This window comes from Arvicanthis niloticus, chromosome 7 (genome assembly GCF_011762505.2).
Source record: "Arvicanthis niloticus isolate mArvNil1 chromosome 7, mArvNil1.pat.X, whole genome shotgun sequence".
NCBI classification, from domain to species: domain Eukaryota; kingdom Metazoa; phylum Chordata; class Mammalia; order Rodentia; family Muridae; genus Arvicanthis; species Arvicanthis niloticus.
This window is the reverse complement of record NC_047664.1, coordinates 38156797-38184618: the sequence shown is the minus strand read 5'-3', so window position 1 is coordinate 38184618 and position 27822 is coordinate 38156797. Positions and strand designations below refer to the sequence as shown.

Below are 27822 nucleotides of genomic sequence, written 5' to 3'. Positions count from 1 at the left end.
GGCAGGAGCCAACTGTTACCTTAGAACTCAAGATATTTATGCCCTCATTCCTTAGAAAAGCCCCTTGAAGGTTAGCAGGCAATCTTTTATGTTCTGGGCTGAGTGTCCTTCACTGTAGTGACAGACAAACTCAGGTCCCACAGAGGTGCTGCATGGTTGGCAGGGTTAGCAAAGAGACCTGAGGTCTTACAAACACCTCACACAAAAAAATGAGAAATAGAAAGCTATTTTATTAACACGCTTTACATTTACAGTTCATTAGCTAATCAACATCAACATGCAAAAATAAGCGCTAGATACAAACCTCTACAATATGCTTGTGTGTCAATTACAATGGTTCATTGGTTCTGAAAACCCGTTGGTATGTATTTTAGCTGAACTATCAGTTTCGGTAATGAAAAGCATGTACACTCTAGGACTACGGAACCACCTGGCAAGGCCTCTGCAGAAACTCAGTCCAGTGGCTTTCCCGTGGATACATTCTCAAAGCAGGAGATAAGGCGGTGCTGGAAGGTGAGATACTGAGGTGTGTAGACACAGCCCCAGACACCCTGGCCATGTGGCAGAGCCTCCTCAAGTAGCAGCCCAGGTGCATGTGGTGCATGGTGCTTTGGCAGCAGCTAGACAGTGAAGTCAGGAAAGGCCTCGGCACCACGTCACAAGTCACTGCAGGCAACCTGGTATGGCCAGCACCTTGCCCAGGCTGTGACCAACAGGAGTTGGCAAAGGACCAGCCTACTCCTCAAGCTCCCAAGTCCCATCACTAGCAAAAGGAAGGAAACGGAGAAACACAGGGAAATAACCGATGAACCAATTCCTACTTCTGAGATGCTCTGGATTTCCTGGGTGTTCAGGTCACACTGTAGAGAAAGTTTCCTTTGAGAGGTGCAAGAACTTGCAGAGGCATCAGTCGACTTATGTTACAAAATCCTACCAATCAAACGCTGTTCTCAAGCACAGACTTATTAAAATCTCACTTCCTCTTTTTCTAAGAGTATTTGTCGTTGCTCACTGATCTTTGGTCGCAAGAAACAAATGCCGAGGCAGGCTGGGGTCTGGGGTCAGGGGTCAGGGAAGGAGGGCATGGCTCCCACCCACCACAGCCTCTGGCCAAAGGCGTGCACATGGCAACGCAGGGCCTACATGATGTATACTTTCTCAGCTTGGGAGAAGTGGAAGACTTCTTTGGTTCTTGGGCAAACAACTTTATCATCTTGACGAATAGAGAGCAGAGACTGGAAAACAAGACCAGAGTTATGTATTAAAATGAGAAAATCCCATGCAAACTAAGATCTGATTTAAGGTTCATTCCAAAAAATAAGCTACTGTAGAATAAATCATTTAATATTATTTACTTATAAGTATTTTGCCTGCATGTATGTACATATATGTGCCTGATACCTGTGAAAGTCAGAACAGCATGTCAGATCCCATGGGACTCAAGTTACTCCTGGAACTAGATAGTTGTAGATGGCTGTGAGCCACCAAGCAGGTATTCGAAATCAAACCCAGGTCCTCTGCAAGAGCAACAAATGCTCTTAACCATGGAACCATCTCTTCAGCCTCAAGCCATCTAATCTTACAAAGTCACTTCTTGAAGGCATACCTGTCAAAGAAGCCTGAGGTTGTTCACATGTGGCATCCCTCACCCTGGTGCCCTTACCTCACACAGCTACCCTGCCCTGCCCAGCCCATAGCCCTGATGTTTGGGCCCCTCACATTGTAGCCATAGACATAGCCATTGGGCAGCATCATGGGTGGGTTGTTCTCATTCATCACATCACCAGAGATCTTGCAGACCAGGCGGGAGTTGGCACAGTGAGCCATGGGCAGGGGCTGCGCCAGTTTGTTCAGAGAGCGGCTGCAGACAGGGCAGTCAGGGCTCTTTGAGCTGCCATCCTCCTTGTAGCACTGTCTGTACACAGGGTTAAGGAAAGATCAGCAACAGGGCAGGTGTGCTGGGGCTCTAGCCTCAGGGCATCCTTATGACCATAGGGACAGGGAGCAGAAAACAGAGCTAACATCCAAATTAAAAGAATGCCATAGTCATTCAGTATCAATATTCACAGAAACCCTATGCAAGACAAGCCATTAGTAGTGCCACCCAGTGGCACAACAGTACACTTGCTGGCACCCTCACACCCAACTCAGATTTCTTTAGAGAGCAGGCAAGGTGTGAGACAGGGATGTTCTGGTGGATCGCCAGAAGGTGGCAGGCCAACACATGCTTACTCTCCAGTCCACCAGAGATGGTGACTACCTTGTGGGACAGTCATACAGAATGGGTTTGGCTACATGTAGCAATCAGCTCAGGCATACAAGGGACAGGTTCAGTCAGAGAGAGGCTAGCCTGAGTTCTGACTATAGGAACTATACAAGGAATGGGAGTCAAACATATGAGCAAGGTTATGAGCAACCACACAGGGATAAGATCAGCCACATCAAAGATGAAAATCTACCACAGGGGTCAGAGTAGGGGGTTGGAGAATTGGGAGGTGTCCATCACAGGAAGGAATAGGTCAGCTATGCAATGGGGAGTCATAAATGGGATGGGTCAATCTTCTTCAGGGCATAGTAGGCCAAATAGAAACAAAACTTGTCTTTCCTGTACAGGGAGGCTGCCTCCTTTCCGGAGCCATGACCATTATGAATCAAGCTGAGAAGTCAAACTGGCTAGACAGTTAGGGCTCAAGTCTCGAGGACTCTTGGGAAGCCACTATCAGTTACACAGCAACATTTGAAATGGAAAAGCCACTGAGAATACATAGACCCAAGAAAGACCAAGCCGCTGGGCCCCAGGCCCTCTCAACCTTTACCCCAGAGGATAAGGTAGAGCAAGAAGGATACGGTGTCTTTATTGCTGAAAGCCCAGCCTGCAGGGTGAGGGTGAAGACGGAGCTGTTTCCCAGCTGGTGCAGCCGGTAGTTGTCATATCGAAATTGCTGGATCAGCATTCGCCACCGGGCTGGGTCCAGGAGGTCCTGAAAGACAATGCAGAGGTGCTGGGACCCTCCCCTGGCAGTTACTAGGAGGCCCAGCCAGTACAGATGCCCCAACAGCCATACAAGACAACTGTGGGTTTAATGTTCCAGAACAGTCCTCGGTTTGTATCCTGTGGTCTTGAGACAATGAAACAGAATTGCAGAAAATTAAAGCTGAAAGAGAGATTACTCCAAAGAAGAAATACTAGACAGACAATAACAGATGACCTCAGCTCAGAACTATCCGTGGCTAATGTTGTAACTTAAACAGATACGGTATGCACATGTACAAAAGCAAGAGATGAAGCCTCCGCATCATTCGGGTAACAACACACTTCACCTCCACCTCTTTATAAATACACTGTTGAGTATTACTTCTATAGAAGCAGTCAATGGAGGACTGTGCCCAGTGTGAGAAGCTCTAATAGAAGGGACAGCATCAGCCTTCAGGGCCCTTCTCAAGTTCCACCACCACTTTCCTCTGAAGGAAGCTTCCTCTCTGCCTCCTCACTAGTGCCTCGGTTCTTCCCTCCTTAATTTTTCAAAGTCATTCTTTCAGTTCTCCTTCAGCTCTCTGTACCCTAAACTTCCTGTCTGACCCTTAGACCAGGGTTTCTGGTGTGATCTTGGTCTTTCTCTTTTAGGTCACCAAAAATCTGTCACTGACAGGACTTGACAGGCTAAGCCTGTTACCCTGCTAGCTTTGACCTAATGAGTAGGCTTCTACTCAGGAAAGAGACCAGGAGCAGTCGAAGGACAGATCACCACCTTGGCCCTCTAGTGCTCTTTAGACCTACAACTCTGGACCTATAGAAAAAGCAAGAAGGCCAGGCTGCTGACATGACAGGAAGAGAACACCAAGGAGGGATGGCAGTGTGTGGAGACCCAGAGCCTTCCAGGTTGAAGCCTCTGGACCTCTGCCTCAACTTCTGACCAGCTAGATGAGAATAAAGCGAGCAGCACAGCTGAGTAGAACAAGCTATGGGGTTTGAAGAAATGACAGCAGGTGAGCCCTCAGGAGCGGGCCAGCACTCTCTCATCCCACTCCACCAGACTCCTGACTCTGAGGACCAGCAGGAACACATAAATAGGGGCATGAACATTACCTTGTATGGTGAGATGTGTGTGTCTGGTGGGAAGGCCAACATGCCCATGACCTGGCGGACCTCATCCAGCTGGCTCCCTTCAGCCTGACTGAAGTGCTTTCTTGCATGTCTAAAAAAACAACATTTTGCCACATTTAGGTTTATATTCTCAACTTTTAAATAATTAATTAAACAATTCAGGTCAGAAGACAACTTGTCAAAAACTGGAACTTTCCTTCTACCACGTAGGTCTCAGAAGTTAAACTTGGGTTGTCAGGGTTGGAGGCAAGTGCCTTTACCTGCTGCTAAACCAACTGTCTAATGCCCAAATCCCCAATTGAAAGGATCTGGACTAACAGGTCTTTCAGAGTCTGACACAAAGGAATCCCATCCCAGAAGATTTGCTGGGGAGGTGGGAGGGGCTGAGAGTCAAGATATCAGGAAATGGGGTCATTTAGGGCTAGAATTACTGCTTGAGCCCTTGAGTGATTCTAACTGCCCTGAGTGCTTACCCTTCATGCCCAGGGACTTCTAGTCCAGTATTTTCAATTGAAAGTTGTTCAAAGCAACTCAGGCCCACAAACAGACTACAAAGCTTGTCTAACTCATCATATATAAGCAAACACACACAGTATGATCTTTCACATGTGATACATGTGGCTGGCTCTTGACCAGCCTGCAGGGATTGGGCAGCCAGGAGGGGGAATATGGAATTCTCCTCTGCTGGCCATTAGTCATGAGGGCCTTAGGTGTCATATTTTCCCACAAAGCCTCATCCACTGTCATATCCTCTACACTCACAGACCCTCCTGTAGAACCAGACCATCTAACCAGTGACCAGTGACACAGCAGAACCCATAGAACCAAGTCCCCATGGAGATCAGCCCTGTGCTAAGTCAGGAAAAAAAAAAAGAGCTAGAAGGTCCTGGGAACCTGAGGCAGCCTTGAGGTGAGTATGTATATGCATGCTTAGATAGAGAATAAAGTTGGTAGAAGATGTCACCAAACAGTCCTCAGGGAGTAGCAAGATGGCCACAAAGCCAGAGGAAGAGGGATGTATGTCCAGGTTTAGGGCGCTGCTAGCTGATTACATAGCTTTTCATTCAACAAAAATGGGACAGAGACCAGTACCAGGCCTAGGACTCTGACATCCTAATCTCAGGGCAAAAGAACGGATCTTGCTTTAATGAACATTACAGACAGTATAAGGACCCCCCCCCCGTCACCCCCCCAACATAATGTTTGGAACTTCACTGTTTCCCAAGGGCTACATGTTGATGGTTTGGTTGCCAGCCTATGGCACGATTTAAGGTACCAGAAAGTTTAGAATGTAGGGCCTACTGGAATGAGTTAGGTCCCTTGGGTGTGTTCCTGAAGGAATGGTGGCTCCCTGGCCCCTTCCCACCTGTATTTCCTGATACACTTCTACCATCAGGTTCTTTTCATCACAGGTGCTGTGCAATGGGACTAAGTGACCATGGACAGGAAACACAAACCAACAAGAGCCTGTTTGCCCGTGAAGGTGTTTGCCTCAGGTATACATCATGGTGGTAAAACTGAAAAGTGGCATACAGTGATGTCAAATTTTTCTTTGAATACCAGAGTGTGAGACATCCAGAGACTGATATACCCAAACCAGCCAGGCAGCCCGAAAGCTCTGAGGAGAGTGACAGTCCCCTGTACCACTGTGGCATGAGGCTGAGAGGACTGCTTAAGCTCAGAAGTCTGAAGCTCGGCAGCTCACTGCGAGCCTTCTCCTCCTCTTCCTTCTCCTTCTCTTCCTCCTCCTCCTCCTCCTCCTCCTCCTCCTCCTCCTCCTCCTCCTCCTCCTCCTCCTCTTCCTCCTCCTCTTCCTCCTCTTCTTCTTCTTAATGGGAGGAACTTGACCAGGCTATATATATAGACCAGGCTATCCCTAACCACCACCACCACCACCTCCTCTTCTTCCTCCTCCTCTTCCTCCTCCTCCTCCTCTTCCTCTTCCTCCTCTTCTTCTTCTTCTTAATGGGAGGAACTTGACCAGGCTATATAGACCAGGCTATCCCTAACTTCACAGGGATCTACTTGCCTCTGCCTTCTAAGTGCTAGGATTAGAGACATATACCACTACTCTTGGCATGACCAAAGTCTTAAAAAAGAAATGAGAGGAAAAATTAACTTGGTGCTAGAACACTTGTTTACCATGCTCCAGGCCTAGAGAGAAGGGGGAATCAAAGGAGGGCACTCACATGTGCCGGTCTCCTATTCACTAATGCATGAGGCAAGGTGAAGTGAGGTCCACAGCCAGCTCTCGCATGCCCCGCCCTCACCCGCCCATGCTCCTAAGGAATAACAGTCCTGGGCTTACTACAAGCTAAGCCTGGGCTCGGTCTTGCAGGACTCTCTGCTTCCCACCTAGGCTTCTCTAGTGGGACATGTCACTACTGAGTCTCAGCCATCACAGACAGACACTGTCTCAAGATTCCTTCAGTGCCTACGCTGGGAGATGTCACCGACTCAGCACATGTCTGGGTCTACTTCACAGACCAAGAACCTCTGAACTGACCGGTTCAGCTTTCCTTGAAGCATACTTGTTACTTACAGCTGCTGACTATTTCCCAAGCAGAAAAGACGGAATGCAGAGCCCTGACCACACAGGTTTACACGGTGGCTGGGATGCCAGCCTAGCTCACTGGGCAGCTACTAGGGTCTAGAGTGCCATATGAAACTGTCTGATGAGCAGGGGACCTCAACCTAATCTCTGGCTTGGGAGATTTAGTGAGCATGCAAGACTGAGGCCATCAGACTGGAAGTGCCCAACATGTGTATTTCCCTCTCCAGCACGCCATCCATGAGGGTGCGGGTATACGGCATATCCTACCTCACAGCATCCAGGCGCTTGTTCTGCCGGACAAGTTCAATGAACTCCTGAATCCTGAGGCTGAACTCTAAGCAGCTCTGAGGAAAAAACAGACAAGAGTTAGAAGGTACCATCTGTCAGCAGTGCCATGGCCTAGGCACCTGGGCACCAGGATCCAGATCTCACAAATTCTACCATTAAAGCTCAGGGTGCTGGGAAGAAGTGTTATTACCAGAGCCTCTATTCTGATAGAAGAGGCCGAAGTTTTCTTCTGGCAGGGCCAATGCACTATGCAACTATGCAGATGCTGAGCTCAGTCCCCTAAGGCAGTCATGTGGCACCCAATGGGCAGCAGACAGGGACTGTCTTCAGCTCCCAGAGTGCATGGGGTAAAGTAAGTGACTGTATAATCCTCTAGCTGGCATGGTGTGCACATCTTTAATCACAGCACTCAGGAGGCAGAGGTAGCAGAGCCTTGTGATTTCAAGGCCAGACTGGTCTATGTGAGTAAGTAGCTCCAGGACAGCCATGACTATGTAAAGAGGGCTTGTTCAAAAAAAAAAAAAAAAAAAAAAAGTTTCCTCCCTACCATTACCACCACGCTTTGCCTCAGCACATTTCTTATCTGTCCTGTACCTGCCTGAGCTGGTGACTGCTCCAGAATAGGTAGGTCCAAGATTTGCAATTGTGAGGAAGATCTAAGGTCAGCACTGAAGCGACTCTTTAGGATAGTACAGGGTGCACTGGTAGACGCAGTTTATATAGAAGCCCAGAGCTGAGCTGACTCTGAAACCAGTGCTACCATCCAATACAGGCAGAAGTTCTCCAACAAAGCTAGACAGCAGGAAGATTAACTGCTACCACCTCACACACAAAGAAAGCCCCTTTCTATGCAAGTAATAGTCTAAAGATCTCCAGGTACAGGCAGTAGAGCACTTGCCCAGCATACACAAAACCACCTATAAATCCAGCATCCAGGAGGCTGGAGGGAGGGCCTCAGTAAATTTGAGGTTAGCCTAGGCAATGCCCCCTAAAAGCTACTCAAAACCTTCAGCACACATAAAATACTTCTTGCCAGAACCAGGAATGAGGACATAAAAACTCATCTAAGACTAATTATCATGTCACTGACTGCATATAAGACTTAAATTCAGCTGGGCAGTGGTGGCGCACGCCTTTAATCCCAGTACTTGGGATGCAGAGGCAGGTGGATTTCTGAGTTCGAAGCCAGCCTGGTCTACAGAGTGAGTTCCAGGACAGCCAGGGCTACACAGAAAAAACAAAAAAGGACTCAGTGCTGCATCCTTTCCCACCTAGCTGCCTCTATGTACCCAACCCTCATGGCCCATTTAAGTGTAACCCCAGCAGAGCACACTCCACACAGCTACACTGGGCAGCTGCTTTGATACTGTAGTCCAGCAATACAATGTAACCGTACCTACATTGCTCTCTATGGGGGCATGAAGATGAAGGGGAGTGTCTACTCCTTCTGATCCCTGCACTGTACCCTCTGCACCAAGGCTGAGGGCAAAGCAGGCTGGAAGCACAGCATAATCCAAACCAGAGCAGGAGTTGTCTTGACTGATTGGTAGGTGGCAGGCTTGAAATGATCAGAAAAAGACAGGGTATCCCAAGGCTTCACAAGGCCAGTCTGGCTCCACTGATATGTGGAGAGGTGCTTGTGAATGCTCTGTTCACTTTAAAGCCAGACAAGCAAGAACTGAAGGTGAGCCTGCACATTAGAGCCCTGTAAGTTGCAGAGTAACACTGTTCCCTCTATAGATGGTGGGCACCAGTGTATGTTTAAAAGCAAAGGTATTGAAGGAAAAGCAGATTTTTTTTGTTGTTGTTGTTTTGCAAAACATAAACCTTAAATCTGTCTATTATTTAGGAGCAATATTCACTCTAACAGATAATTTTCAAATGCCTTACCGATACAGAGGTGCCTATTAGTCATGCAAATCAGCTCTCTAAACCTGAATCTAAAACCAAGTAGTATAGTGGGGTGGCTAGCCACCCTGTTCAGTCTACAGCTGGAGCCTCCAAATTTACCACTCTGTGTGACTCCCAGACACAGGCCTCCAGGTTGCTCTTTAGTGTCCCGCCAAGTCTAGAGTTCTAAGCTAAGTTACAGATCATCTCTTGGTGCCCTGTTATATGATACTCCCAATTTAGTTAAACTGAGTCTGAGATGCTTCTCTTCCCATCCAATCAGTGTCTGATGGTGGGACCTTAGTGCAGTATGGCTCTCCACTACCCTGATGGAAGAGCAGAGCATGTGTGCTGTGCACATTCCGATTATACAGATAGCTGCCTGTCAAGAGGTACTATCACAGAGTGTCTCTGGACAACTGCTAACATCCCATTCTTCCTGACTCTCAACACCAAAGCAATGCTCACCCTCTCTTCCAGCACTCATTCGGCACCTCAATTTTTCAGGCTTTGCCTACCCAGAATGTCTATCCCTGGCCCACATGAGCACCTACAGTCAAAGCTTAGGAAGATCACTCATGGAAGAGTTCCTTTTCTGGGAGGGAGAGAGGGCAGAACTGAGTAGGCCAGACTTATGAATCAATTGTGGCTTTCCTTTTAGGAGCTCTGTACTAAGATCCTTCAAGAGAGCCCTGAGTGGCAGTGAGTGTCATTCTTGGCTGGTGACTATATGCACCCCAACAAGTTCCACCAGATGGGTTAAGGCAACACTCAGAACACAAGAAATATAGCTCCTCTGGTGGAGGCAGGGCTAGTAATTAAAGCTAACACATTTCTGCTACAAAGCAGAGAGCGGGTTTAAGTTCTGTGGCTCTGTGTTTTACAAAGTGTATATTCAGAAGACACTACAGCCCAGAGTTCCGCAGCCCTTATCTGACTGAGTAGGGAATCCACAGGCTGCCTTAACTTCAAGTGCAGCAGGAATGAACATGCTGTACATGTAACAGGGCTCCATACTTTACTGCTGGCCAAACCAATACAAGAGGCTACTCCTAGGAAGCCCTGTCACCCAAATACCCTGAACCCCATCCCAAACCCAACAACTCTGCCTCACGAACTAAAACCAACCCAAAAAGTCCAAAGGCAGGTGAAGCCATGTGGTCCTGGATAGGTTACACAGCTTCCACCCAACCTTGGTGCCTCCTCCAACAGAGACCCATCCACTCCCACAAGGAGCCCAGCCCAGAAAGTTCACGCACCTTCATCTTCCGGAGTCGGGACTTGTTATCATGGCACCAGGCAAGGCAGGTGGCTGTCTCACGCCTCTCCAAGGACTCCTCCACTTCTTTGGCTGTCAGGAACATCTCGATATTCACAAGGTCCTTAGAGGAAGGGGCAGCTTAGGTCACAACATGCCTGTGGCCTACAAGCAGGGGCAACTGGTTTCTACCCTCTTCAACCCAGCCTCCCACCCTGAGTTTAGGCTCAGCCATAGTACACCCCTACATCTGGTCCAACCCATCTAGGGCACTGCTCATAAACAAGGCAATAAGATTCCAGGGAACAAAAATGGTCCACTGGGACTGGGAAGCTGACAGATGGCAGATGCCTACTGGTTAGGGGAACCAGAACCATCCTGTTGTAGAAAAGGACCAACAAGGAACATAAATACGACACGCACTTGGACTGGCTCCCAGCAGGGATTCAGGCTCTCTATGGTTAACCTTGTCAACTTGATGAGATTTACTATCACCATGGAAACTCATCTCTGCACATATCTGTAAAGGATTACGTAGATCAGGTAAACTGAGGTGGGAAAATTCATCTTAAAGTGTGGTTTGTACCACTCCAAGGTGTGAGTCTTAAGACTAAAAAGGGAGAAAGCAAGCTGAGCTTAATAATCACCTCTGTATTTCCTGACTGTGTATACACATAACCAGCTGCTCCTGCTGCCACGCCTTCTCTGGCAGAGTGGACTATCTCCTGGAGCGCTGACCAGTTAAACCTTCCTTCACTAACCTGCCTTTGTCAGGCATTTTATTGTAGCAACAACAAAAATAACTAACACCCCCACCAAGTCCCCAGCATAAGGTACAACCTCCTCCAAGTCCTCAGCAAGGTGCACAATACCTCCACAGCCTATATGCTGATATGCTGACGTTTTGCTTTGTCTATTCTGAACACATTTCAAAGTCTGCATGTGTTTGTGAGGGAGCTACAACACTCTCCCCAGTGCCTCTGCTCTTTAAAGAGGGTCAAAACCAGATCATCTGCTGAGCTCTGGGGGATTCCTCTAAGGTCAGGGCCCTTCTACATCAAAAGGTCCATCAAGATAAGCAAATATGAGGGGCTGGGCCAATGAGATGTATGCACATTATAAGAAAAGCAGGAAAGCTGCCTGAAGAAAATGGACATGTCTTCTTACTTTTAAAAGAATCACACTGATTTATATATTAGTGGGTAGACATACGGAGGATACTTGCAAGAGTTGGTACTCTCTTTCCACCATGTAGTTCACAGGGCTCAAAACCAGTTAAGTTTTGTCAACAAGTGTCTTACCTCCTGGACCATCTCACCAGCCTAAAAACACAATCTCAAAAGCAAAATTTCCTTCTAAGATGTACTCTTAACAAAAGCACATTAATAAAAGACAGTTTCTCAACTAATGCACAAAACAACTGCTAATTTCTAGTTGAGCCATGTGCAGTATGTTCTGCCCAGGGTCTACAGAGACCTGATGTCCCTCCTGCCACGCTCCTTGGCAAGGGTCTTCCTCATCATCATATCCCACCGCTGGACACTACACATGCACGACAATGACCAGGGGAGATAAGAGAGCTCAAGTTACGGGAAGCTCCTTTCAGAGCATGGCTAGGCAGGGCATGCAGATCCAGCTGCTGAACATGGTGTAGACACAGCCTTTAAGTAAAAGAAATCATAATAAGAATCTCCCATTTTTTTTCCATTTCAAGATAAACAATTTTAATAAGCAAACTTGAGCGATGGTGTGAGATAGCTCAGTTGGGTAAAGACACTTGTCACCAAGTATGACAACCAGAGTTCAAGCTCCACAACTTCTGTGGTAAAAGAGAAAATTGATTCCCAAAAGATATGCATGATTGCCCAAAGATATGCAAATTTCCCAAAGAAATTCATCACGACACAATAAATTTAATAAGTTTTTTTTTAAAAAATGATGGATTACAAGGAAAAAAAAAATAGGGTAACCCATGGGCTCAGTGATGCGCTCGCTCTGTGGTGGCCAAGCACAGGCTGGGTTTTCAGTGTCTAGCAGCAGTGGCAGAACAGTGGCCTGGTTACGGGCAGAAGGTAGCAATACCTTTCCCTGGCTAGATGGCCAAGTCACTGACTCCAGGGAGCTCTGTCAAAAACACCAACCTCCACCAAGAAAAAAAACCAAAAAAAAACAAAAAAAAAAAAAAAGAAAAACACCAACCTCCTGGCCTCCTCAGACGCCACAAGCCTAACAAGTTCAAGTTGTCCAAAAGCAAGTCAACTATATCCTGTGATTGTCACTGACTGTTGGTCACCCACCACAGGTGGGAACAGAAGGGAGTGCAATGGTGCTCACACCCAGGCAGGGGACCGAGAGTTCGAAAAGCCCACCTCAATGCCACTCTGGCGAGCCAGCTTTACAGCTGTGTTGTAGTAGCCACAGCGCAGCAGGTGCTCCACCATCATTCGGTCCATGCGCTTCCGCTTCCACATGCTGGCTGCTGCTGGCTGGTCACTGCTGTGCTCCTTGAGGTGCTCAATCCTACGTTTGCAGAGCTTGGCGCTTTCATCCTCGGCCTGGATGGACTCTACTGCCTAAGACACAGCAGACATAGTTGAGATGGTTTGTCCCATGAACCACACTACCAGCCATGAAAACATATGTGTGCACCTTTCCTCTAGATGCTCATGAGAAGATAAGCAAGGAAAAGTAAAAGCTGAGGATGTTGTTGGACTAGATACAGAAATAAAGAAAATACGGGTTCTACATTTGTTTGGAGTGAATTTGACTGAGACAGTGATTACTTAGAGAGTATGACACACCACCGGCCACTTCACGTGCTTGCCAAGCACATGCAAGGCAAACTCACTTCACTCAAAAACGTTTACCATAAATATGGATCTCGTTTTGGTTTAAGCTGCATTGTCAGATACTTAAAATCTAAAATTTGTTGTACTTCCTCTCTTATTATTTACTATAAAGTGATTCTTCATTTATTCATTTTGCAATAGGATCCAACTATGTAGCCCTATCCGGCCTGGAACTTGCTATGTAAACCAGGCTGTAGTCAAACTCACAAAAATCCTGGCTCTGTCTCCTGAATACTAGGATTAAAAGCATGTGTCACCATGACAAGCCTGGTTTTTAAATCCTTTATATATTTCTATTAAAAGTCAATTTGGTTCTAAGTTAAATCCTAGGCAAAAATGTTCTCAATGTAGCCGCCCAACATGGCTGTCATAACCCTTTGTCAGTGAATTTCTCAAAGACCAGTGTCACCAAGGACCCAGATCTCATGCCATTAAGGGTAACTTTTTATAGCCATATAGCTAGTAACTAAATGCAAGATACCACTAGGGAAGCCCCTACTGGCTTTCTTTCCTCGAATACCACCATCACTTTCTGTCCCTTTCCTTGGCTACTGTTGAGGCTGCTCTCAGTCTGAGCTCGTCCATCCCACTGTAGAACACACTAGGTAAGTTTATCTTCATCTGCTGTACATCTATAAGCCACGACTTCAAGCCCCATCATTCACCCTGTCCTGTCTCTACCTTCTCTGGGCAACCATGTCAGAAGTCCATAATCTCTAATAAATATATTTGTCCTTTTATTTACACCATATTCTATACAATCTCTTTGGAACCACTTTCCAAGTCTTGGTATTGAGGTAATACCACCAGCCTGGTTATCTGTTTGTGACAGAGTCTCACTATGTGGCCCTAGCCAGACTAGAGCTTAGTATGTAGACCAGCCAGCCTTAAACTCAAACATATCGTCTCTTCTTCCCAGATGCTGGGATTAAAGGTGTGTGCCAGAGTATTCAGCCTGGTTAACTGTTGTTTAATCTGGCATTTTCACTCGTTCTTTTTAAAACTTTATTTCCTACAGGTTTTCAAGTTGTTTTCTCCCCACTCTCCTGGGTGCCCAAAGTCATCTGCCAAGTCACTTCTCATGTTCAGATGATGCTCCAAGGCAGCTGCAGTCCTCTGCTCTTGTCTTATATCCGACTCCCATCTGTGACTGAGACTGCTGATTCTCTTCTGCTGCCTGAGTTCTCTAATCCTGTTGGGAAGATGTTTTAAAGGACTATTTGTGTCTTCAAAGGATCATCCTCAGAGCTAGGTCATTTTGACAGTGCCAGGAAGTTCTAGGGTGAAACATCCGTCTCTGCAAGCCCTAACTTCCTCATAGGTCAGACTTAGGACACCTTCAGTTCTCTTTCTAGCAGCATGAGGCCAGGACATCCTGGCCTCAGTTTGCCTGTCTCAAGTCTCCTAGCCAGGGCCCACTCCCAGAGGACAAACCTTCCTCTTGAGGACACTCAGCTTCTCCACCACACCATCCAATAGGCTGACCACAGAGTCCACAGCTGGGCAACTACTCAAGGTCTTCTCAAGCTCAGCTACCACCATGGTGACGTGGCTGGTCTCCCGGTCGATGTTTTTCTGAGCAGCTCGGAAACGTTTATTCAGTGTCTCATAGGGCACCTAGACAAGAAAAGGCAGGAAGAACTTCAGCCCTGATCTTCAACACGTGGATACAGTCCATGCACATGGGCCCCCTTCACATCTGGCACAGGCAGCCTACGACTCTAGGCTCTCAAAAAACCATCTCACAGCACCCTGACCAGGACCCACAAAATATGACGACTAGAGGTAGTCCAGAGCCTGGAGGGGAGGCTGACACATGGACAGACACATGATGCCCTAGTCCTCGAACAGTGCTGTGCCACAATCTTTACACAGACAGACAAACAGACAGATGCACACACACAAACATGGACCTCATTATGGACAAAATAACTCCAAAGTTCACGTAGAAAAACAGTTTAAAAAATGACCAAAAAGGAGTTAAGGGAAGGGGGCTTCTTCCCATCTGTCCAGTGGGGAACTAGTGGTGAGAACCACACTGGGCAGGACAGTCAGGATGAGTCCAAAAAGCTTCACATTATTCAGGGTTAATATGAAGTCATCATATTTCATGTGGAATTACATATGAACATTAACATTTCTCCTCCATGAAAATGTTTTATCCCAATTGCAAGAAACAAACAAAACCAACCCATTTCCTACATGAAGATGAGAGTGTGAGGGATATGTAAAGAAAATAGTCAAGTCACAGTGATTTTCTGTCTTTCCAGAGGATCACTGCCATATCTCTCTTTCCACACCTCTCTCTGATTTCCTGGTACCTGACTGTGAACACAACACAAGTAAGCTATACCTGAACATCATGTCCCATCTCTGTTGCAGGCTAAGCTACAGCCACAGCTCATATCTCTACTGTCATGTACTGCTAATATTAACTGTACTGTACACCCAGTCTGCTCTACACAGAAAGTTCCAGACACTGACCTTGTCTCAAAGCAGCAACAACAAAATCACACCAAAACCACAAAATGTATCCACAACGTGTCTTATTGGTAAGAATGGGATGTTGCTGCTACTGTGACCCACCAGAGGGTTACTATGAACAGACAACCCCATCTAGCAGCAAGCCCACTCTTGGAGCACAATCTCTACAGGATGTTTGCTTACATGTTCACTGCAACATCCCAACAGCAGCCATCTGAGTGTTCACCAAACAAAGGAATTAAGAAAATGCAGCATACACATATAATCCAGCTTTAAAATGGAAAACCCTGCCATATACCAGAATATGGATGAAACCTAAGGATAACATGTTAAATGAGATGAGCTGAACACAAAATGACAACTGTTGCAGTCCACTGAACAAGATTCTTAAAAAAATCAAGCTCTTAGAGAACAAAAGCAGGATGCATGATGAAACTCTAATGGCAGAACTTCAGTTCTACAGATAGAATGTTCCAGAGACCATCAGGGTACATGAAAGGAATAGCACATACTGTATATGTAACAATTCTAAGCTGTGCTTTCACTACAGATAAACAGGCCCTGATCCCCATTCATTACAAAAGCAGATTCTGCATAGTGGTGGTGTATACCTGTAATCCCAGTACTCACAAGGTGGAGGCAGGGGGATCAGAGGTTCAAGATCTGATCCTCGCTGACTATATAATGAGTCTGAGGCAAAAGAAACCAACTAACACTTTGATAGAATAGGAACTGCTATCAGTACTTACTATTATACCTGAGCAGGTGGCATATGTCTGTGATTCCAGCACTCAGAAATCCAAGGCAGTAAAACACTGTGTTTGAGCTTGGGGTGCATAAAAATATTTCATCTCAACACCACCAAGATACCAAAGCAAGCCACAACAAAAGAAATAACTATTAACCGTTTGATCCCCTTAGCAAGGTGCTGGTCTGAGATTATATCTGGATCAAAGGAAGGTGGAAAACCCACAAATAGAGCCAACACCCACCCATATATGTCTAACCACAAGGCCAAAGGAAATGGCAGTTTTTGCAACAATATTAGGACTAGGAACTCCCTGAAAGCAGTGAAAACCAAACCATGCCTCATCCATCTACCAAGACCACCCTGAAACAGATCACAGATCTAAACATAATGCTGAAACTTCCTGTAAATCATCTGAGGAAGAAACAAGACACTCATGACCCTGAAGAGGACACAAGCTTTGTAAATGACACTAAACACACAAACTATGAAAGAAAACTCATCATTAATGGTCTTTACCAAAACCAAATTTCTGCCCTGCAGAAAACCACCTAAGGAAAGAGAATAGAATCAAATACTGGAAGGATGCCATTAGAAATGTACACATCTAACCCCTTCCAAGGAAAATATGGAATGTCTACAAAACAATTAAAATTAAGATAGCAAAACCCCCATTATCAAAACAAGTCAGAGAGCAAAAAAAAAAAAGAAAAAAAAAAAAAAAAAAAAAAAAAAAAGAAAAGAAAGAAAGAAAGAGCGAGCCTTCCATGACATGTGGAAGATCTACAAAGCTGCTTGTCACCAGGAAATATAAGAGAAAATGGACGGTGGCTATTCTTAGGTATCACTTTGATCAGGCCACAGGTGCCCAGACTTTTGGCCAAAGACTTTGGATTTCTGTGAGTATGTTCCTGAATGAGACAGTGAGCCAGTTCTCAGTAAAGCTGATGGCCTCTTTGGTGTGGGTTTTATTCCACCAGGTGAAGAACCAGAGCGCACAAGTCAAGACCTCCATGTGCATCCAGCTAGGATGCTGCTGTGCTGTCAGTCTTCTGGCTTATCATACCTAGGTCTTAGATCTGCAGATCTTTGGATTAGAACTCTACCATGGACCTTCTTTTTTCTGAGAATGCACCATGCCCTGGTTTGCCTGGTATCTTGGAATTTCCCTGCCTTTAGACTCCCACAAGGCAATTTCCCATTTGTAATATTTCTATAAACAGCCTATGGATTCTGGTTCTCTAGAGAACTCTGGTTCAAAAAACAATTCAATCAAGCTGAGAAATAGTTGACCCCTGTTGGCACTTGAATAATTCTAGGCAAAGTTGGGCAGTTTCTCATGGAAAGAGACTCCCACCAGATGCTGCAGTAACCCACCCTTAAGAAGGAAGAGACTGCCCAGTTCAATGCTCATCAACTACTATTGCATAAAGGAGTAGAGACTAGGCTCATACCTGTGTTCACAGAAGCAAGCTCCCTGGGAAGCATTTCTCACACAGACCAACCAACAGCAGGATTCCTCTAGGTACTGTACATCCTGCTGCATCTGGCAATGTGTGAGGCATCCATTTACCTCAACTGGGTGTGGCTACAAACTATGGTTTTTGTAAGGAAACAAACAAACACCAAAAGAACAACCCTATCAATATACCAAAAGGGAAGAAATGAAAGAGGGGGGGAAAAAGACACAGGAAATAGGACAAATGAGACAGTATGGTGAAGTCCATGGCATTACCATTATTATAAACCCAGTCAGGAAAAGAGAAACTTCACAAGTGCCTACTTGCCCTTTTTTTGAGACAGAATTTCATGTAGCCCAAGATGTCCTTAAACTCATAATCCTTGTGCCTTGGCATCTTAAGTGCTGGAATTATAGGCATATACTACCACGACTAGCAAAACAACTGCTTTCTTTTTATAACCAACACTGGAAAACAGAAATAAAAAAAATAGCTCACTAACTACCATGAACTGAGCTCCAGGTTTGACCCTCCAGTATCATAAAGTAAGACGTCTATAAACAGCAAAGCACCATGAGACCCACAGCATTCGTTATCATAATAAAAGTTAAATGAAGCCGGGCACAGCAGTATATGACTGTCACCCCAGCTACTCACAGCTCACAGGCAGGAAAATCATAAATTTGAGGCTGCCCTGGGCTACACAGCAAGGCTGTCTGCAGGGCAGGGAAGTGAACCACCCCCCTTTCCATATTCTCTGTGTAGCCCTGGCTGTCTTGGAACTTGCTCTGTAAACCAGGTTGGCCTTGAACTCACAGACATCAACCTGTCTCTGCCTCCCAAGTGCTGGTATTAAAGGTGTGTGCCAACACCCCATGATGGGGAAGAAAAATTTGTTCTTAATATATTTTAATTCAATGCAATCCAGATATCTTAACTTAGATATACAATCAAATTATGTTTTCCCCCTCTTTATACTATGTCTTTAAAACAGTCTTCTTACTCAGAGCATGTAACATTCCCAGTGTTCATAGCTTCCCTGACTGAGGGTAGTGCACCATGTGCTGGGTAACTCCTCACTGTCTGGGACTCACACAACTGATGTGCAAGGACCACATGTGGAGCAGATGTGACGTGAGCCTGGCTTCTTGACCCCATCACTCCACAGACCTACTCTGAAAACTGCTCACTATGCAGAGCTGTGTACCCCAGCCAAACAGCATTATCTCGTCATGCTGTACCTTTTTCAGCTGTCAGTAAAGCTAACCCTTACCAATTAAAAATAAAAAAGAATGTTATTTTTATTTATATAACTCACAAACTCTAATTCCCCCTAAAAGGTACTACTTAAAAGGTTTTAGTGTAATTGCAAGACTGTGAAGTCATTACTACTATCTACTTGAAGAGTGTTCTCATAATCATGTCATGGCCATCCCTCAAGACACAAGCACCCAGACATGACTCCCTGTCTGTTCTTGAAATTTCACACAATTGAAACCTTAGGTTATTATATAGGGACTTTTTCCTGACCTTTGGCTTAATGTTGTTTCTGAAACCGATCCACAATGTAACCATGATGAACCAGTGTTCTGCTCTGTCTGGATGCATAATTCTGTGTTAATAACTCAGTTTATGCACACAAATTGAGACCACATGTACTTTGGGGCCATTATGAGTAAGGCTTTTGTTCCTTGTATGGACAGCAACTACCTAATAAATACCTAGGGTGTTTCAAAAGATAACACAACTGTTTTTCACTCCCATCAACGGTGTCTAAGGGTTTACAACTTCTCCACATCTTTCTCCTGTAGCCATTTTAGCAGAAGGACACAGTGCATCCCAGTGGCTTTCGTTTGCATTTCCTTGATGACTACAGATGCTGAGCACTTACTTGCCTGTGTGCTCTTAAGGGCTATCTGTGTATCTTTTCTGGAGAAAGCCTTTGAATTGTTTTAGGTTTTAGAATGCACGTGTAGAATGCACGTGGATGCACATGCACCAGCATGTACAAGCCAGAGGCTGATGTTAATGGTGTCTTCTTAATCACTCTCTACTTTATTTATCAGGCCAGGTGGGGTCTCTTGCCCAATCTAGAGTTTATCAATTTGGCTAGTCTACATAGCTTGTTGCCTTGGAATACTGTCTCAGCCTCTAGGACTATAGGTAAGCTATAAGTAAGCTACCACATCATGGCTTTATGTGGGTGCTGGAGGTCTGAACTCAGGTCCCCGAGCTTGCATGATTGACATCTTGGCTTTATCTACTATGTTTGCTCATTTTTAAAATTTAAATTATTACTCAACAGTAAGACTTCTTCATAAATACAAGCTCTTACCAGATACGTGATTTGCAAATGTTTCTTTCTATTTTGTAAGCAGCTGTTTTGGTCATCTCAGGAAACTTTCACAAACAATCTTTACTATATGAAGTTAAAAAGGTTACAAGTCTCAGAGCAAGGTACTGGCAGAGCTGTGCCTGGCAAAGACCCTCCTGCTGGTGGTTATGGTCTCACATTTTCTTTTGGTATGCATGTAGAGAAAGATAGCTCAGTGGGTAAGAGGATTTGTTCCCAAGCCTGATCATCTGAGTTGGATACCTGGAACCCATAATATAGAAAGAGAACTGAATGATGTTCTGATCTCCACTCATGCATGGCCACACATGTGCACACAAAATGCAAATGCAACAAACAAAAAAGCCCAAATTAATCCAAGTTGAGATTAGTGCTGCACAAAGATACAGTGCTCGACAAGCGTGCACGAAGCCCTATGCTCCATCCCCAGCATCACACAGAACCAAGCATGGTGGCCTGAGTGCTTGTATTCAAGCACTCAGAAGGCAGAGAGCAGGAGAATGGAAGTTCAAGATCAGCTGATAGTAGAACACATGTGATATGGCAGTCAACTGGGAAGTGACACAGGCAGAAAGGTTTAAGGAGAGATGGGGAAGAGAAAGGGCAGGGCAGGGTTAACCAAAACTAAGTGTGTATTAACAAGTTATATGAAAACCTATTTTGTAAGCTAATTAAACACTGTAATAAAAATCTTTTTAAAAAACACCTTTGAAGGCAGTCACTTTGCACAGGTGAATAATATTGCTCCCAAAGCCATAGGTCATTAAATGAAAATTCCAGTGCCAGATGTGGGATACCTCCAGGTTGTTGGCCAGGGAAGTCCCAGAGGTCCCTAAACAATACAGGCTCTATTGGCATTGCTCATGGTTGTCAATCAGATTGGATGGTAAGACTCCACTGCTGAAATACCACATACTCTGGTGGCAGAAATTGAAAATCAAGATGGAACTGAGCTGGAAGCTTCCTTCTTACTGGCTAGCTTTCATAGTGCTAGAAGGTGCTACACAGCCTGCATGCTAAGAGAGGAAAAACAGTCATCAATAGACTTACTCAGCTGTGGAACCCATGTGCTACACTACCAGCCCCCTTCCAGGAAAGATCTGACCACTGTTCCAATAGTGGTGTGAATGTTAGCTAGAATAACTAACCATTTTCTGACTGGATTTTGGAACCACTATACAGGAGGAATTGACATTGTACTCTAAACCTGGTCAAAAGTTTATGGCTGGTTCCCTAGGGGGAAACTTATTATAGCTGTTTTGCTAAACGGCCATGCTGTCAAGCTGCCTTCTAAGTATATGTAACTATAGACTAGCACTGTTCTCAGTCCTGGATAGAGAAGCTTCTCTTTGTAGCTAGCAACAGTTAAAGCAAAGACTCATAACTGACCAAAGTGCTGAGAGTACATGACTGTTGTGTACTGGGCCCTAAATGGGACATCTGTGTCACCCCCACCACAGTTCCAGGAACACTGAAGAGGGAGTAGAAAGAATGTAAGAGTGCTGTGCTTACCTGCACAAGATGGGGCCCATTAGTATTCCATCATGGATTGGGAAGAGGCTCATGAAGCCCTACACTGGCAATCAGAGGTTGCTGCAGGAGTGGGTGTCACTCTTCAGGGGTATAGCCACGGCTGCCTATGCTCCAGTAGATAATTCCCACCCACGCTCAGGCAAGCAACTCTAAATTAAATTAAACTCACTGGTTCACAAAAATACAAAACAAAATAAGTAGGAGGACTTGTTAAAAAGATAGATTTGATTGGATAAGAGCGACTAAGAGGGTAGTGGGTGAAAATGAGCATATATATATTTATATGAACATATATTTATACGGAGGGCTGGAGATGGTTCAATAGTTACAGGCATTTGTTGTACCAATGTGTGGTGGCTCACAACTGTCCCTATCCAGTTTGTAGAGGATGCCCCACTCTCTTCTAGACTCCACAGACACCAGGCACAGATGTGGCATACTTACAGAAATACAGGCAAGATATTCATACACATACACATAACATTTTAAAAACGTTTAAAAATTGCAAATTGGCCCAGCAGTGGTGATGCACACCATTAATCCCGGCACTCAGGAGGCAGAGGCAGGCGGATCTCTCTTGAGTTCAAGGGCAGCTTTGTCTGCAAAGCTAACTTCCAAGACAGCCAAAGCCACACAAAGAAACCCTGTCTCAAAAACCAAAACAAACTTAGACAAACAAACAAATGGCAAATAGAACAAGGGGTTAAAATAAAACTTGAAAGAAGTATGTTTAAAGTAAAAATACAAAACTTAAAAAGATGTCATCATCCTTGGACTGCGTCCGAGCACATTTCAGGATCAGCCTGAACTGCAGGAGACTCTGTCTCAAAAATACAAAACCCTAAGAACCCTAATTTCATCACTGGGGCTCTGTCCCATCCAACCAGCTCTCAAAGGCCATAGCTCAAGGCCTGGCCCTTACCTAGGATGGGGATGGACACTCTCCGAAACCAGTCTTCTCAAGCGCACAGCTTCCCATACAACAGTCTTTTACCCAGGCTTGTGCTCAGGGGTTGAGAATCCAGACTAATTCAAGGTCAGAGTTATTGTTTATATTGTTATAGCTTTCTAGAAGATTTTTAATTTTAGATCTTTCATCTAGTTCTTGGACTTAGTTTTAGTTTTTATGTATGATGTGATGTAGGGACCCAACTTCACTTTGTATGTGAAAACCCAGCTGTCTCACTCAGCAAGGTGTTGGATTCAAACTGTAAGGTGTTGGGTTCAAACCTCAGCAATGCAAAATAAATAAATGCCTACCCCAATTTGGGTAGACTGGTCTATTGTTTTGCTAATGTCACCTGGTCACACCTCCATAAGGAGTTTTGAAACCCAAGACACCAAGTTCTATAACCACTATTTATGACGTTTATCTGGGCTAGTTTGGGTTCCTGACTCATTGTGGATTTACAAGCAGCTTGCCAATTTCTGGGGGTTGGGAGGAGCCAGCTGAGATTTTGATGCAGCTCACAGTAACCCTGTGAATTACTTCAGGAAGTAATGCTAACTGAACAATACTGTCTTATTTGTACATGTTGTATTATTTTTGTGCTACAGTAAATCAAAATTACTCATTTTTGGGGGCTGGTCATGTCTAGGGTACAGAAATACAGCTTATTTTTATATACTGCTTTTGTACTCTGCAACACTGATGAACTATTATGAAGTCTAACTGTGTGCTGATGTGCGTTAGGCGCCCGTGATCATGTCAGCTACAGTCTTACTTCTTTTTTTCTGATCTGGAAGCCTTGGCCTCCTTGTCTGTCTGCACTGGCTACAACCTGCAGGCCATGGGTAAATGTAAGTGGTGAGTGCTATCTGTGTTACTGACCTTAGGGGAAGCTCTCATCTCTGATCATTACGTATTATGTTAATATGCTTTTTTTTTAGAGGAAGTTGATATATTTTTGTCTTTAATAGCTGTCACTCTGTCAAGTGCTTTTTCTGAATTTATTTAGTTGGTTATGTGGTCACTGTCCTTTATTCCAATAATATGTGCATTATACTGATTTCCATAAGTTAAACTAACTTTGCATTTCTGGGGTAATTTTAATTTGGTGTTTTGAGGAGTGTCAGCCCAGACTAACCACAGACTTCCTGATCTGATTTTCCTGCTTCTACTTCCCAAGTGCTTGGATTACCTAGCTTAGATTTAGATATTGCCGAGGGCTTTAGCATGTAGTTATTCATAAAGAACACTGGTCTATGGTTTTCATGTGTTACTGTCTGATTTTGCTATGGATAATACTGGGCTCACAAAAATGAGGTAAAAAGTGGCCCCTCTTCCTTATTTCTTAGAAAAGTTTGTGTAGAGTTGATGTATTCCCTTTTAAAATGTCTAATAGAATTCACCAGTAAAGCTATTCAGTACTGGGCTCTTCTAGGCAATTGGGAAGTTTTAAATAACTGCCTTTGCATATTACAGGGTCATTACAGTTATCACTTTTTAGGTATAAAAATGTACTTTGTGTAGTTGAACTCAATACATTTCCCCTTTGACAACACATTGTACCCCATCATCTCTGTGCAGACAGAAAAAGTCCTATTCTTTCTTATGCATTTGGATCAATTCTTAGTTTATAGTTGAAGGATTCTTTAGAAGACAATATTTGAGTTTCAATTTAGCCTTATCTGCTTGTGCCAAATATTTAAAATTTTACACTTAGACATACTTGGTATCTCTCAATGTATCTGGACAGCAGCAGGAGTCAGTGACTTTTTTTTCTTTCTTTTTTTTCTTTTTTTTTTTTTTTAAATATTTATTTATTCTAAGCATTTGGGAGGTAGAGGCAGGAGGACCTGAGGAGGCCAGCCTGGTCTACGTAGCAAGTTCCAGGACAGCTAGGGCTACAGAGAAACACTGTCTTAAAAAACCAAAACCAACCAAACAACCAAAGACTTATTTATGTATATTAGTGTTTTGCCTGCACGTACCATGGGCATGCCTACTGATGGCTGTGAGCCACCATGTGGGTGGCTGGAAGCTTAGGTGGTTTTTTTTGTGTTTTTTTTTTTTGTTTTTTTTTTTTTTGTTTTTGTTTTTTCGAGACAGGGTTTCTCTGTGTAGTCTTGGCTGTCCTGGAACTCAGTCTGTAGACCAGGCTGGCCTCAAACTCAGAAATCTGCCTGCCTCTGCCTCCTAAGTGCTGGGATTAAAGGCATGTGCCACCACTGCCCGGTGAGCTTAGGTGTTCTTAACCTCTGAGCCATCACTCCAGCCCCCATGTGATATAACTCTTATTTAAAGTCAGGCTCTCTCTAGTTAGCTGTTGTTGCATTCACCAAACATCCTTGTTTCCAACAGTGAAAGCCAGTCAAGTGCACATGATTTGCTGAGACCTGAAAGAAGCAGCTGCACTTCCACCTGGAAGCAGCACTCTCTTATGGTGTCGTGTACAGCACTCTCTTATGGTATCATGTACTTCAGGACCTCTTTTCCTCAAGCTGTCTCACATACTTGCTTTGAGTTTTCTGACATTATCTGCTGAACACTCCCCACCCCTGCTGCCATGGCCAAAAACAGGTGCTTTAGCTTGTCATTGTGTTTCTAGCCATTTCTACCAGTATAGGAAAAAAAGAAGCTTTTTGTTTTTGTTTTATTTTGTTTTGTTTTTTGATGACAAGAGGCATTTACTGTTTACAATTAAAAAGCCTCAAAGGGACTGGAGCGATAGCTCAAAAGTTAAAAGCACTTAACTATTCTTCCAGAGGACCTGAGTTCAGTTCCTATCACTCATTTGATGGCTCCCAGCCATCTCTAACTCCAGTTCCAGGGGACCCTATTCCCTTTTCTGACCTCCATAGGAAAACACATGCATGCAGGCAAACACTCATTCACATAAAATTTATCAATCTTTATAAAAAAAAAAAAAAAAAAAAGCCTCAGAGTAACTGTCCGAAGCATTTGTTAAGAAGCCGACCATACCTTCTGAGGAGGGGCTGGGCTCCAGAGAGGCATGCAATGGCATCTCTAGCAAATCAGATGTTCTGTGCTACCAATGCTTGTGCCTCAGGTATGGCCACACCATGAAGACAGACAGCAACAGCCTAAACCCCTACTTCAAGTGGACTTTTAAAAACTACATGTTTCTAGTCTAATTCTAGGAAGCCATAATACAATGTGGCTGACAAAGATCAAGGTGGAAGAAGAGCCATCAACATCATTGCTCCTTTTTCCTAGGCCCACTTTCATGTCCATTTTTAAGCCACTGGTCACATGCAGACCTTTTTATGCCAGCAGTCCATTTGAGAAAAACCCAAGCAGAGCAACACACAGACAGCGCACAATGCAGCATAGCATGCTCTGCTAAAGCTGGCATGGCATGACACCAAAGGGCACCACAGCCAGTCTCATGTGGTCAGAAGTCTTCATCCTTGACACAACTCAGTGACTCAACCTATGGCAAGCCTTAATGCACCAGTGATCCCTCACACTAGTGAGCTTACTCGCAGTCTGTAGGTAACACAGAGCCCACCAGAGGTCCAAAGTAGCCTGGGTTTGGGGTGAGTAGGGTTCTGCTCTTCTTGGCGTTTCCCTTGTTCTACGTAAAAAAGCACTGTCCAATGCACAACATGTACCATGCATCATTACCACCTCCACACAGAAGCAAGACACTCAATGCTAATGCAAGTCTTCCAACAGCTGTGCCCTTTCCAGGCTCCTTCAGTATCACCACTGCCAAGCCAAGGTTCACCCTGGCCACTTCCAATTGGCATGTTGTCGGGGACAGATCTCCCCAGGATAAGATACAACTGGCCACTGATGGTACAGAGGCACTCACTGGCTGAGTTCAGTGTCTTCTACATGGCCAGCTGACCACTAACCTTTATTTTAAAGTTTTGTTGTTGTTTTAAATGTGTATGGGTGTTCTGCCTGCCAGTATGTGTGTGCTTGCCCTTGGAGGTCACCAGAGGGCAGACTGCCTAGAACTGGAGTTACAGATAAAATTTACATGCCATGTGGGTACCGAGAATTGAACCCAGTTGTCCTCTACAAAAGCAAGTGCCCCTGTTAAACCATCTCTCCAGCTCCCCACTAAACTTTCCTATCAGTTGTACCTAACTTCTACTTCATATTTTTTTGCCTTTTGTTTTTGCAGCAACTTTCCTTCAAAGTTCACTCATTTAGTGACTATGATTTTTTTTTAGCTTTTCTTGTTTACAGAAAACTGAATTTATTATCACAATCTCTTTTTAAAACATGCTTTTAATCTCACGAATATATTGCTATAATTCCATTTCTTCTAGTCTGGGCAATCACTAATGTATTTTCTGTCTTTTTAACTACTGGTTGTTTTCTCTTTTGCAAAAAGGTCTATAAAGCCAGACATGCTAGCATGACTTTGAGAATCATGCCATCATAAGCCCTGGCCCTGGCAATGAGACTTGGTCCCAAGTCATAGCACACTGGCCAGAGCCTGCCACAGGGTCCTGCCCAGCTACGATGAGTCAAATGTATCTTCTATCTGGAGAGGGCATGAGGACTGGGAATATTAGTGAAAATTTGCATGTTTGGAACCTGTCTTCCTATATGAAATGCAGGAAGTCAGACAGCATCTACTGAGGGCCTGCACAGCTGTCCACCTCACTGGCTTTGTCCTGCTCTTCCCCAGATGCTTTTTGTTCCACTCACATTGAGCATATTTAGACACATTATATACACTCATCCTTCAGCCTATGACCCCTACTCTGTCTGGACTACTCTTTAAAGATTATCTTATAGAACTTCTTATGTGCATACATGAAATATGATCATATTCACCCTAATACACTCATCCCAATTTCATTATTTTTTCTTCTTTCATTCCTCAAACCTAGTAAATCCAATTAGTACTGTCCATATGTGCATGGGCATGTGGCCATCCAATGGAGAGTGGGGAACCTATCAATGGCATACCTACAAAGAAAAATGCTTCTTCGCCAGGAGCTATTGCTTGCCAATGGCTCCTGAGTAAAAAGTTGGGACCTCAAGAGTTCCTCCCCATCCATGCTGGAAGTTTGAGTCTTTGATCTTCCAGGTCTTTTGCAAATAATCATGTTGTTGTGTGCTGATGAGTGCCTCTTGATGTTCTCTGAGCCTTATGCCATTGCACTGGTAGAATAGCCAGTATAATACTTAGAATTACCTTTACCCTTCAGCAGCGCTTCCATGAGCAACACAGTGCAGTGGATGAAGTACTTACTGGCTGTAGGAGGAAAAGGCAGAAAGAAGCAGAATTGCCATTTCAGTATGTGACATGAATGAGAAGCCAGGAGATAGGACAGAGAGCTGAGAGGGACATCTGCTGTTGTAGTAGTCGA

At 44.6% G+C, this 27822-nt stretch overlaps 1 protein-coding gene across 2 annotated transcripts in view; it reads right to left on the bottom strand.

The window, feature by feature from the left end:
* Nucleotides 1-210: 210 nt before the first annotated feature.
* Maea (macrophage erythroblast attacher, E3 ubiquitin ligase) overlaps nucleotides 211-27822 on the bottom strand; it is a 36511-nt gene continuing 8899 nt past the window's right edge. The window contains exons 1-9 of one of the 2 annotated variants that reach the window (XM_076938282.1): nucleotides 27648-27667; nucleotides 14379-14561; nucleotides 12465-12668; nucleotides 10097-10219; nucleotides 6927-7003; nucleotides 4088-4196; nucleotides 2848-2981; nucleotides 1720-1915; nucleotides 211-1235 (exon numbers count right to left, since the gene is read on the bottom strand). In XM_076938282.1, coding sequence (XP_076794397.1) covers nucleotides 1140-1235; nucleotides 1720-1915; nucleotides 2848-2981; nucleotides 4088-4196; nucleotides 6927-7003; nucleotides 10097-10219; nucleotides 12465-12668; nucleotides 14379-14486 — 1047 coding nt within the window. In that variant the 5' untranslated portion in view covers nucleotides 14487-14561; nucleotides 27648-27667 and the 3' untranslated portion in view covers nucleotides 211-1139. Of the gene's footprint in view, nucleotides 1236-1719; nucleotides 1916-2847; nucleotides 2982-4087; nucleotides 4197-6926; nucleotides 7004-10096; nucleotides 10220-12464; nucleotides 12669-14378; nucleotides 14562-27647; nucleotides 27668-27822 lie in introns of those variants that run through there. The other variant, XM_034508946.2, reaches the window with a different exon arrangement.